The sequence below is a fragment of the Nicotiana sylvestris genome, chromosome 4 (genome assembly GCF_000393655.2).
Source record: "Nicotiana sylvestris chromosome 4, ASM39365v2, whole genome shotgun sequence".
NCBI classification, from domain to species: Eukaryota; Viridiplantae; Streptophyta; class Magnoliopsida; order Solanales; family Solanaceae; genus Nicotiana; species Nicotiana sylvestris.
The window spans coordinates 722,137-735,942 of NC_091060.1; the positions used below are offsets into that span (position 1 = coordinate 722,137).

At 36.1% G+C, this 13,806-nt stretch overlaps 1 protein-coding gene and 1 pseudogene across 1 annotated transcript; both read left to right on the forward strand.

Moving 5' to 3' along the window:
* Window positions 1-3,837: 3,837 nt before the first annotated feature.
* LOC104216102 (uncharacterized) lies at window positions 3,838-6,958 on the forward strand. Its single transcript, XM_009766065.2, has 3 exons — window positions 3,838-4,164; window positions 5,707-5,971; window positions 6,520-6,958. Exons 1-3 carry the CDS (start codon window positions 3,918-3,920, stop codon window positions 6,752-6,754), a joined length of 747 nt encoding a protein of 248 aa, XP_009764367.1. The 5' UTR covers window positions 3,838-3,917; the 3' UTR covers window positions 6,755-6,958.
* A 5,866-nt stretch (window positions 6,959-12,824) lies between these two features.
* LOC104245429 (large ribosomal subunit protein eL38 pseudogene) lies at window positions 12,825-13,369 on the forward strand (annotated as a pseudogene).
* The last annotated feature ends 437 nt before the right edge of the window (window positions 13,370-13,806 follow it).

Sequence of the window (13,806 nt, forward strand, 5' to 3'; positions counted from 1 at the left end):
CAACAGCTATCAGTCGAGCACCTAAATGGCCCCTGTGAGGCATTATATGGTAGACGGTGTCGATCGCCAATTAGGTGGTTTGAGTCGGGGGAGGCTCGGTTGTTGGGTACAAATTTGGTACAGGATGTCTGGACAAGGTCAAGATCATTCGGGATAGGCTTCATACAGCTCAGTCCAGGCAAAAGAGTTATGCCGACCGTAAAGTTCGTGATGTGACATTCATGGTCGGAGAGCGAGTGTTGTTTCGGGTGTCGCATATGAAGGGCGTGATGAGATTTGGAAAGAAGGGCAAAATAAGCCCTAGGTTCATCGGGCCTTTTGAGATTCTTGATCGAGTCGGAGAGGTGGCTTACAAACTTGCGTTGCCACCGAGTTTATCAGTAGTGCATCCAGTATTTAATGTGTCCATGCTTCAGAAGTATCACGACGATCCATCCCACGTGTTAGACTTCAGCACTGTCCAGTTGGACAAGGACTTGACCTATGAGGAGGAGCCGGTAGTTATTCTAGACCGACAGATTCGTTAGTTGAGATCGAAGAGTTACCCTTCGGTTCGTGTTTAGTGGAGAGGTCAGCCTGTCGAGGCAGCTACCTAGGAGTCTGAGTCCAATATATGGAGCTGATATCCCATCTTTTCACCGATTCAGGTACTTTTCTATGTCCGTCGAGGATGAACGGTTATTTTAGAGGTGGAGAATGTGATGACCCGAAAGGTCATCTCTTATTTTAGAAGTCAAATATGTGTTCTGAGGCCTTAAAACCCTAATTTTATCTTACCTCGATTTGCGTGCCCAATTCAAGCGTATATCCGGAAATCTTTTATGTGAAAATTTGAGGAAAATGCTAATTTTGCCTTTAGAATTGAATTTAAGTTGACTTCAGTCAATATTTTGGGAAAACAAAACTGGACCCGTGATTTGACGGTCCCGTAGGGTCCGTAGAAAAATATGGGACTTGAACGTATGCCTGAAATTGAATTCCGAAGTCCCTAGCCCGAGAAATGAATTTTAGAAGAAAATTGTTTGACTGAAAAATATAAGGAATTTAGAAATTGAATAATGTTTGAATTCGATGGTATCAGGCCCGTATTTTGGTTCCGGAGCCCGTTACAAGTTTAATATGGTATATATGTTATGTCTGTAAAATTTGGTAAAAAATGGAATTCATATGACGTAATTCGGACCCTCGGTTGTGAAAATGATAATTTTAAGAGTTCTTGAGATTTTCATTGATTTTGATACTAAATTCGTTGTTTAAGATATTATTTGGGAGATTTGATCGCACGAACAAGTCCATATGATATTATTAGACTTGTGTGCATGTTTAGTTTAGAGCCCCGAGGGCTCGGGTGAATTTTGGATAGGCCGCGGAGTGTTTTGAACATAGGAAAAACTGCTGGTGTGTTGCAGCTTTGCAGGCTTCGCAATTGCGAAGCCTGGCTCGCAAATGCGAGCACCGCAATTGTGAAGGACCATCGCATTTACCATGATTGAGCTCGGCAGGGGACCTTCGCATTTGCAAAGTTCAGAGTCGCAAATGCGACAAGAGCAGAGGTCGCAATTGCGAACACTGGTTCGCATTTGCGAGGGGCAGCAGGTCAGGCCAATCTTCGCATTTGGGAAGCATTGGTCGCATTTGCGAGTTTGCAATTGCGAACCTGTGATCGCAAATGCAATACCTGCAACTGCTCAAAAACAGTTTTTGACGGGATTTCAACTCATTCTTTCAAATTTTTAAACTCTAAACTCCCATAGGCGATTTTTCAAAGAAAGGTTATTCCCCAAAATCATAGGTAAACAATTTCTATCTCATTTCTTTCAATCTACTTCATCATTTTACAAGATTTCATCACAAAATCTAGGGATTTTTATGGGAAATTGGATATTTTTGGGTGAAATTTGGGATTTTCGAAATTTGGGGATTTAGACCTCAAATTGAGGTCGGATTCCAAAACCAATTGCATATCCGAGCTCGGGGGTGAATGGGTAATCAAGTTTTGGTCCGAACTTCGGGTTTTGACCAAGCGGACCCGGGGTCGATTTTTGACCTATTTGGGAAAATATTGGGAAAACTATAATTAAGCATTGGGTTTGAGTTTTTTAGCATTTATTGATGTTATTAAGTTAATTATGACTAGATACAAGTGAATCGGAGGTGAAATCTAAAGGGAAAGCGTTATTTGAGGCTTGATTTGTGGCCGTGGAATCGAGGTAAGTGTTTGTCCTAACATTAGCTTGAGGGAATAGGCATTGTGTCTTATTTGCTACGTGTTAGTGTTATGTACGACGTATAAGTGTGGTGACGAGTATTTATACGTTGATGTCAAACATGCCCGTGATTCTTACAAAGTGACTGTTGTGATTCTTATTATGTACTATCTATGCTTAAATTGATGATTATCCATGTTGAACAAGACTTATGATATCTTCTTGGTATTTGACCATTGTTGAGTATTAGCCCAAGTTGAGATTTATTTTGTGAAGTTAAATGTTAGAACGAGATTGGTTATAGCTGATTCCCTTGCCGGAATGTATTTGTTTCTACTGTTGATTCCCTTGCCGGGATGTTATTGTTTCTACTGCTTGGGTGATGAAAGAGTGATAAAGCACGAAGGGTGATGCCGTGCACATTCATACTTATACATATGGCGAGGAAAGAGTGATAAAGCATGAAGGGTGATGCCGTGCACATTCCTATCACTCACATGGCGAGGAAGAGTGATAAAGCACGAAGGGTGATGCCGTGCACATTTTCATTATTGATTGCATGGTGACGATTGAGAGTAAAAGCACGAAGGGTGATGTCGTGCATTTATTTTCGGTTACTATGATTATCTGTTGTTATCAGTTCGCGCGCCTTAATTGTTTCATTTCCGTTATTTCTGTGTTTCCTTATTCTGGTATTCCCCATAGCATGTTGCCCTTCCCGTTAATTTTTGTTAGCTTCTATTACTGTTATTCTGTTAGATATTGTTTAACTGTATATGTTTATTATCTTTGTCGTGTCCTAGCCTCGTCACTACTTCGCCGAGGTTAGGCTCGACACTTACTAGTACGTGGGGTCGGTTATACTGATGCTACACTCTGCACTTTTGTGCAGATCCCGATATAGGACCATACACACCGTAGTTCGAGGTTGTTGCCTTAAGTCCAGAAGAAACCCGAGGTAGTCCTGCAGGCGTCCGCAGGCCTTGGCGTCTCCTTTTATTCTTTTTCTTTTCTGTTTTATCTATTAGTAGACAGATTTGTATTTCGTTGTTCAGACCACTATTTGTAGTATTCGTAGACAGTCCGTGAAATTGTGACACCAGTTCTGGGTGGAGTTTTATTATGGATTTTGTATTTGTATTAAGTTAAACGGTTAAATTCTATTCTTCCACATTTTTGTTTCCGCGGATTTTCTTATATCAACTAGTAAATTGTTAAAGGATAAAGAAAAAAGGTAAAATAATCAGTAACGTTAGCTTGCCTAGCGGGTATAATGTTAGGCACCATCACAGTCCCGATGGTGGAAAATTCGGGTCGTGATATTGTCTTTGCTACTTCAAGCCCGTATGCCAGAAATTACGCGAAAACTTCAACTAAAACATGCTGAAGTTAAGCAAATAGTGAACAAAACTTCAGCTACTAGAATGCTTAAGTCCGTCTATTAGAATGTTGAAGTTTGCGTGATTGCCTTTGTTATGCCAGACCCGTATGCCTGAAGTTACCCGAAAAGTGAGTATTTGTAATTTTTTTTGCAAAGCGGCTATAAGTTAAAACGTGACCAATAAAGCTACTGTAGACGCAAATACCGGCATAAGGTCCAAAACCAAATCTATCTTTTTGACTATGGGATAATATTAGACCAAAGATGTAAATTTGACCTTTTCCCTTTATACATTGCATTTGCTATGCTTTGGAGCTGCGACAGTGGAGATGAATACGGGAAGCTCCTGTTCAAATTCCAGTAAGGATGATTTCTCAGTTTTAGTGTTAGCATCGGATCTTGGTATTGATGCCCGACCCTTTTTGACCCAACCCGAAGAGAGCTGGCATGATTGCCCTTCTCACCTTCCTTCTTCTGAGGAACAAGATTTTGACTTCCTCCAATTCTTCCGCCTTGAACCCGGTTCTGATAAAGCGGGTAATCGGATCTTCCGTATTGTTGGAAAATACTTTCCGGGTAATTTCCTACAAACCCCTTTTCAGTTACCTAAATTTACTTAAATCTTACAGTACTGACCAATTTTGACAACTAGTACTATTATGTCTATATTTTTTGCTTCTTGTTGTTGAGTTTAGGTAAAATGATCAATTTTGAGAGAGGATATTGTAATATAATTGAAATTTGGAAGTAAGTGTTTTCTGTTTGTTCCATGTTATGAACAATTCACTGATACAAAGTGAAAGTTAGTGTTTTCTGTGTGTGTGTGTGTGTGTTAGCTTCCGTAAAGCTACGATGGTGTACGTATTGGTGTGGCTATGTTCTGTATTTGTGTAAAAGCTTAAAAATCGAGTCTTTTTTCTGTTTCGCTATTGCTGTGGAGCTTACTTTGAGACTTGTACCTTCAGCTGCATAAACTAATTAATAAACCTTCTCCGTAACATTTTTTTTAACTATACTGTCAATCGAGTAAATGGATTAGTGTGATGCTTCTGCCTGCACTTGCAACCTGAAAAGAAAGCTACTTTGGTGTTTGAGCTTTTTTTTCCTTTGTTCTTTTATATTTTGCATTTATTCCGGTGGCTGTTTGATTTATTGATGGGAAGAATACACCATGTAAGCCTGTGATGTCATCCGAAATGTGTATTCCCGTCAATAGTCTAACAAACTTTTAATTGAATATCAAGTCAATCAAGTGATAAAACTTGTTTTGAAGTTCACTTACCATTGTTTAAACATATCATAGATTCATAAGATGGATCATCCTTAAAATTCAAGGGTTTGACCTATCAAGTAAGGAAAATGGATTTGGAGCAAATCATTTTGGATTATCAATGACATGGGGACACTTACATGGAGGTATTATTTTAAGAGTTGACTAGAAGCTTCTTGCTTGATTCTTATAGGCCTTTATACCAGGTTTTATTGCTTTGACTCTTCAAAGATTTTTATTGGATTTGCCTTTGTGAGCTCGTCCTTTCTGGAGTCATTTGTGGTGCTACAATTGGTTCAAGGCAATTGTGCTAACTCCTATATTCTTCAATCGTGGGAAAAAGAGTAGAAGCTTTGGATTTTTCTTCTCTTCATTGGTTCTTATGGCCTTATTTCTCCAACTCTGTTGTATCCATTTCAGCGGAGCACTGACTATAACCATTAGGTGATTGAATAAGTAACAGTCACGGACCATATAAAGTTGGACAAATACATGTCCATGGATGGATGACCTTTCGGAAGGCGTGATTTTAACCTCTAGGCCACTTCTTTACTTGATGTTTGCTTTACGTCGTGGTTTCATCTACGTCTTGCTTTCAAAATACTTGGACAAAATATTCTTTTAAGTTGAATGCTAGTTATGATACTATGCATTGTGACTAAGACAAAATTTCCCTGCAAAGAATAGTTCCATTCTTCAGAATTGAGGCTGTGATTAATTTAAAATTATTCGTGGCTTCTGTTTCTTCTCTCAAGTGATACTCCATCTCATATTTCTTCGTTGCTGTTTCCCTTGCTTTTTGTCAGTTGATTGTTTTTATAACAACTATTTTCTACAATAATACACAGCTGTAGTTATAGATGGGGAGCGGCTGAAAAGGTACGTCTTTAACAAAATTTGCTCGGAGTTGCCTGAGGAGCCATTCTGCATTGTCTACATGCATACTACTGTCCAGAAGGAGGATAACAACCCCGGATTAACCATCTTGAGGTGGATCTACGAAGATCTGCCTTCTGAACATAAGGACAGGCTTCAGGTTGTATACTTTGTGCATCCTGGGATACGGTCAAGGCTTGTTCTTGCAACACTAGGCAGATTTTTCCTAAGTGGAGGGTAAGTAACTTCTTGGTTAGTTAAAGATTCTGGTCATAGTATTATTGTACTCACATTTTCTCCCTGCATGTTTAGTGCTGAGGTATCATCATCTTCAAATTTTGATTGGAGTCATTTGTTTATCCCTATCAAAATTTGTTTTCACAGAAGGCTCTTATAAATTTAAGCCTGAGGTTTTCATCTTGTAAAGGAGGCTTTTTACTCCAGTTACAAGGGGTCCTATCATGTCGAGAGCTTTTTGCATGAACTTTGACCCCGATAGTTACATTTTTTGGTTTTAAAGAGTTGATCTCTTTCCATAAAACATGTACGCTGGACCATAATGCTAGCAGTGCTCATCATGTTGCATACCCTCGTAACATTAAAATATTTCCCAAATGCATTGAGGTTGCATCTTTCTTGAAGCTTTGTTTGTTGTATTATGCAACCTTTGCTTCAGAATTCACTCTGTCTCTTTTAACTCCGAATAACCATAGCCTTAGCAGTTTGTTCTTTCCTTCATTTGAGAGAGATACAACAGGACGTTCACCAGTTTTCTTGTGGTGTAGCTTGTATTGGAAAATAAAGTATGTTAGTCGCCTGCAATATCTTTGGGACGACATAAAGAAAGGAGAGCTCGAGATTCCTGAATTTGTTCAAAAGCATGATGACATTCTAGAGCACAGACCACTGACTGATTATGGAATTGAACCAGATCCCCTCCACCTATCACAGATGCCACCGACAGCCTACTCGTTTGGGAGACATGACTCAGGATGGTCATCTAGAGAGTACATGTCTTAGAAAAGCTGCTAGGTTCTGTACAGCATTGTACTTATGTACCAATTCTAAGAGTTTTTAGTTCAGTGATGTTTCTACAACTTATATGAGCTTGTACTAAGCTTTCTTCTGCTTGTCTCTTCTCACTTTTGTGTTACCATAAACCACTACTGCATAAGTGATGTTTACAGAGAGAGAAAGGGAAGGAACCCCTATCCTCTTCCTAAATTCTCCCTTTCTGTGTTTTTTATTGCAGCTAGCGCGCAACATATTGCAATGGAAAACGTTCTTGTAGCGAAAATGGTGCAGCCTCATTAGCTCTAGGTACGTAAGACATGTATTATCTCTAGTATTGCTTACACAACGATTCTTACAAAACTCAAGATAGTATAAAACTAATTGAAAGACAAGTAACACACCTTAACCAATATACAGAAGTATATTGAGGAATACAGAATACAGAAGTATATATTACATCAGTAGTTCAATAGATCAACATAAAAAGGACTCATGGACTTCTTTATATGTGGCCAAATCCTAAATATTTAATCAAAACAAACTTCACATATCCAGCAGCAGCATAGTGCAAAGAGGCTGCAAAAAACAAAAACAAGAAAAGTTAACAAATTTTTGTTCTAAGTTTTCTTAACAGGGAATAATATTACTTGAGGCTGTCAAAGCAATAGTTACAAAACAAATATGATGTGAAAATTGAGAAAACTTAATTACCATCCTTCAAGGAATCCCCTTTCTCCTTTTGGTTTACTTCTAGGAAAGCACTTCATCTTCTTGTTCTTCTTTCCAGTTGGTGTAGATTCAGTAGGATAACCTTTAAACAAAAAGACATAAAAAAGAAAACATTTAGAACATAAGTGACTTCAACTTCATGTTTCTTGTGTGTGTATGTGCAAAAAAATGGGTTGATGATTTGGGGGTTGGGGGGGGGGGGGGGGCACGGGAAAACCTACAGCGTGCGAAGAGTGGTTAGTTGAAAACTCTTTGCCAAAAAATTATGTTGTGTTTATTGTTTTCTATAAGTATATATTAAATCTTGAACATCCTTAATGAAATTCTCCACTTTGGTATGAGTCACGTGTTCGAATCATAAAAGCAGTTATTAATGCTTGCATTAGGGTAGGTTGTCTATATCCCACCGTTTGGAGTGTGACCCTCTCCCATATCACTCATATGCGGGATACTTTGTGCGCCGCGCTCATTTTTTTTCTTTTTGGGGTATGGGGTCAGAGTGTGTTTAGGGGTGAATCACATACCTGGAGGAGGTTGGTTCACTTGGTTTTCTTGCTTTTGCATCTTGAAAAATGAACACAAGAAAAGAAAAGAGGAGTATAGAGGAAAAGTATTTCAGTATATTATTTGTGAAGCAAACAAACAGACTATATGCAAATATGAAAGACTGTGTTGAGATTTGAGAACTTGTTTGCAAATGGCCACCTTTTATAGTATATAGTTTTCACTTGGATGGATGAGGACTAAAAGAAATTAGAAGGCAACATCTAAGTTTTACATTTTTAATTTTAAATATCTGGACCCACACGGCCACAACATTTATTTGCCGAAGAAATGATATGATATGGTCGGTTCGAGAGATAGAATTTTTTTGTCACCTTCCCTTTAGAATATAGTAACTTTTTATTTTATTTTATAATAGTGGTGTTTGGGTTAATTTTATGTGCATTTATTATTATTCTATCGAGTTTTTACCCGCATAAATATTGGGTAATTTTGTTAACTAGAGCTTAAACTAATAAAAGGAAATTATTTAACGCTTTTGTTTCACTAGAATTTAAATTCTAATCTCTCATTATTTTCGCTCAACCATCCAAACAATCTGTTAAAGTTTTGTATCACTAGCTTCATTTTTTTTAATGAAAATGAAAGAGATATTGAAAGTGAAGAGAATCACGGAAATGGTTATCAACTTTGCATATTTTGATTGCTTTATTCGTGACTTAATGAGTTTGGAGAATATTACGCGGAAAGAAGCCTCAAACTGAGTCGGCTAGCCAGTTTTCAGACTGGTCATTCAAAAATAGCCAGCGTTTGCAGAGTCATTGAAAAATAGTCACTATTTTGCTGCAACAGGGACCGGTCCAGCATAATATACTGGAGATCGGTGCACTTGTGTATGAACTTCCAACATATTATGTTGGAATCCAACATGCGAAAAGTTCCAGCATAATATACTGGAGATTGAAGCACATGTGTATGAATTTCCAGCATATTATTCTGGACCGTATATTATACTGGAGTTCTAGTATCCTTATGTTGGAACTCCATTATAATATGTTGGAGTTCCAGTATACTTATGCTGGAGTATTTTCCGGATTTTGAACAGTGTTTTCGTTCAGATTTATCTTTATATGAAAAGTGGCTAAATTTCGATTACTTTTGAAACCGTGGTTATTTTTGAATGACCATTTGTAAATCTGATTATTTTTTGAATTTCTTAATAAAATTAAAAAGGGAAAAGAATAATTTGTAGTGTGTTTATGTAAAAACTTAAGATAAAGGAAACAAAGTGATAAGGATATATTCGCAAAAAAAGGTTATTAAAACGTCAAAAGATTCGAAAGCCGACACGGTTTTTGATCCCTTTTTGCAAATCTTCTTTTTACCAAACCATGCAACCTATATTTTCTAGATTAAAGAGTAAAGATTCTTCCACTCCCTTGTGACAGATAAGTATTCTCACCTCAAAAATTAAGCTTTTTTTTTTTTTTTTTTTAAAAAAACTTTTAAGATTGTATAATATTATTATAAGAGGTAGGATTCTAGTTAAAAGGAGTAAATATATGAAGAAGTAAAATACGCAAAGAAGTCAAAAAATTTAACATACAGTATATATACGTAAAATGACAAGGGGGTCTGATGGTAAGCAACCCCCACTTCCAACCGAGAGGCTTTGTGAGTTCGAGTCTCCCCAAGAGCAAGGTGGGAAGTTCTTGGAGGGAAGGATACCGGGGTCTATTTGGAAACAGCCTCTCTACCCTAGGGTAGGGGTAAGGTCTGCGTACACACTATCCTCCCCAGACCCCACTAAGTGGGATTATACTGGGTTGTTGTTGTATATATACGTAAAATATAATTTTATATACCTATCTAAACAGAGCATAATTTTTTTGATAAAGGTGTGTCAAATTGACACCCCTTAGACAACGGTGGATTCGCCAAGAAGAGGAGATGAGGGCTGGATTACACGTGTTTACATGGACAATGGTAATGAAAATTATGTTAAGTTTGAGAATAAATTATGTATGGATATATAATTTGAATTTAACAGCCGATTTTTTGCTGCTAATTCTAGCTTGATGGCATAGTTAAGCAATAGTCTATAGTTTAAGCATTTTTTCTAATTTGAGTAAATTATAGTTGTATTTATTACGTGCTCACAAACACAAAGGGTCAGAAAAATGTTGTATAAGTTGAACACTGTTACGATAGAAATTAAAATATGGTGGATGTCTACTCTTCCTCCATAATCTTTCTCTCAAATGGTTAATGACATATTCAATGATATATTTTTTATGTTCAATGACATATTCCATGACATATTTTCTTCACTTTTCATGCCTATATAAAGGCCTTGTAATAGATAAGAAAATACACACAATTGAAGAAGAAAATTTCTTCCTTTCTCTCTATCTCTTTCTTGTTTATGTTTTACTAAATTGTCTTTATTTCTTGTTCATGTTTTACTAAATTGCTTTTATTTCATAACACGTTATCAGCACGAGTCTCTAACCAATTGTATATATATCTACAAAAATTTTCCTACATCCGGAAAGATTACAATTAGAAGCTATACATATCATCATATGGTTAAATGTAAAGAGAAACTACATATGGTAAGTAATGAAATGTAAGAAGATATGATTATCTTTTACTTGTCATTCCTCTTAAATCCCATATGCACACAACTTCGTACTACCTATATTACATAAGCACATATTAATATTACATCTTTTATATCGCATGAATGGAATAAAATTTTCGAAGTTCTATATGTGAAAATCATAGTAGCAGTTAATTGTTGATATGATGCATGTCATGGTAACCAAGGATATTTTATATAAATTGTCTTATGCATATTTGTATGTTAACTATCTTCAATTTGTCCTGCCGCTTTTAACATTTTCTTTTACTTGGATGAATATTTTTTTTCCTTTTGGATTTTTACACTTGCATATAGTACAAAAAAAATGGTCATACTGATTAAAAGCATAAATCACCTTGAAGAAAACAAAAAATACTTCACATCTTTATTTAGGTTGATTAATTACTTCTTTGAAATTTGGAAAACAAACCGGCTATTGAGAAAGTATACTTCATAATTTATGGTCGTATCATTTGAAAGCAAACAATGATTAGTATGACTACTAGAAGAGGTATTTTTGAGTATCCATGACTTACTTGATGCTTGCTACTGACATACCATTTTTAAGTATTTTATATGAATGATTCACAAGCTACAACTGGTAAGTTGTTACCTATAATGTCGCTTTTCAGGTAATATAAATATTAAATTTATGTATTAGTATTATATGTGTGTTGTTACCTATATGATGTACTTTTGATAAATTTATTCACTAATTGCTTGGTTGAATTAAGTGAAGGAAAGTCATGGCGTTAAATCAAATCCAATAGGTAGGATATACCCCGAAAACAACAATATTTTTGAGAGAGACTCAATAAATATTATGACAATGATTTTATGATCCTTTTAAACTCTAATAGAATTTAGAAGAAATATTCTGACTACAAACGATTGTATTTCATATAGATGCTACAAATAATTAATAAAGCTTTACGCTGATTTGAGATTTGTACACTTATTTAAGAAAGCAAATTTGATTTGCTAAGTTGCAAATTAGTTGTGTATAACTTTTGTTGGCATGTGATTGAAATTAAGGCTTGAGAATGAATCTCAATATTGTTTAGCCTATTATGCCATTAATTGAGGAATAGACATTGGGATCAAGTCCTAATGCTCCATAATGATAAGAGTTGAGTTTGAGTCCCAATTTATTATGGTCTACCATGCCTTTATATTGGTAAGACATTGGGTTTGAGTCCCAATGTACCATATGAAGGAGTAAATATATGAAGAAGTAAAATACGCAAAGAAGTCAAAAAATTTAACATATAGTATATATACGTAAAATGACAAGAGGGGTCTGATGGTAAGCAACCCCCACTTCCAACCGAGAGGTTGTGAGTCCGAGTCTCCCCAAGAGCAAGGTGAGAAGTTCTTGGAGGGAAGGATGCCGGGGGGCGGGGGGGTCTATTTGGAAACCTCTCTACCCTAGGGTAGGGGTAAGGTCTGCGTACACACTACCCTCCCCAGACCCCACTAAGTGGGATTATACTGGGTTGTTGTTGTTGTATATATACGTAAAATATAATTTTATATACCTATCTAAACAGAGCATAATTTTTTTGATAAAGGTGTGTCAAATTGACACCCCTTAGACAACGGTGGATTCGCCAACAAGAGGAGATGAGGGCTGGATTACACGTGTTTACATGGACAATGGTAATGAAAATTATGTTACGTTTGAGAATAAATTATGTATGGATATATAATTTGAATTTAACAGCTGATTTTTTGCTGCTAATTCTAGCTTGATGGCATAGTTAAGCAATAGTCTATAGTTTAAGCATTTTTTCTAATTTGAGTAAATTATAGTTGTATTTATTACGTGCTCACAAACACGAAGGGTCAGAAAAATGTTGTATAAGTTGAACACAACTCAATTATGATTATAGTAGGAATTTTTACCGCAAAGGTTAACACTTTATTTATTTTAAATAAATACCATTTAAATAATTATATTCTATAGATACCTTTTAATGTTTATAGCAAAATATCTAATGTTGGTTACTTCCTACACCTAAGCCACTAAATACGCTATTTAGTTACACTATTTTCTTTTTCTCTCTACTTTGATATATCACATTCTCTTTCCCCATCCCATTAAAATTTCCGCTCTCCTCCTCCTTCTAACGTCATCTTCTCTTTGATTCACTTTAATCAATCCTTCAAAATCCAGCGACCAGCAACAACAAACCCTAACCCGAAGACCCAATCAAGCCGAATCAAATCCACGAAATCAAGGATTTCCTTCTCACAACAAGAAGGAAGGATGCACGATCTGTCAAGATCAAGAAGAATAAGGATATGGTCAAATTCAAGGTTCGCTGCTCCAAGTACCTTTACACACTCTGTGTGTCCGACTTTGAGAAGGCCGACAAGTTGAAGCAATCACTTCCACCAGATTTGAGCGTGCAAGATCTTTGAAGATGGAAGGATTATTTGGCTACAAGGCAGAAATTAGGGTTTGTTCTTGAGCAAAAACGACGGAGTTTGGGGCTGAGCAACTTGATTTTTTGTTAATATATTTCAATGTATTTTCAACGTATCACGCTGTATTTTCATGTATTTCATTGTATTCATTGTCTTTTTTTTTTTTATTGTAATTCAATATATCTTGCTGTATTCCGTGTATTTCATTGTATTCACTATCTTTTTTTATTGTATTTCAATGTATCCCGCTGTATTCTATGTATTCATATGTTTTTTTAATTAATATAATTTATGTATTCAGATGTATTATATAATTTCTCTGAAGATTGCTACGTTTTTGGCGTTTTTCCAGTTGAGAATCTTTTTTATAACCGGAAATACAAATTTTGTGTGGTATAATTGAGTTTGTTGAGTTATATTAGGAGTCTATTATGTTAATTGATACACTTTCCGTTAAAAACAGTGTAATCCCCTGTTTCATGCCGTGAATACAGTCGTATACAGTAATCTGTCCAGCTGTAATCCCATATTTCACGCCATGAATACAGTCGAATACATTTGAATACAACAACTGATTAGCTGAACTTCCCTGATTCACGCCTATTTTTGCTAATGTATTCATGAATACAATAGTTTAATTACATCAAATACATCATATAACCACAGAAAAGATATCTATAATCCATAATATAGCAAATGGTATGTATAGATGGCTAATTACTACTAAAAGATAGTGTTTTGTGAAAACTTC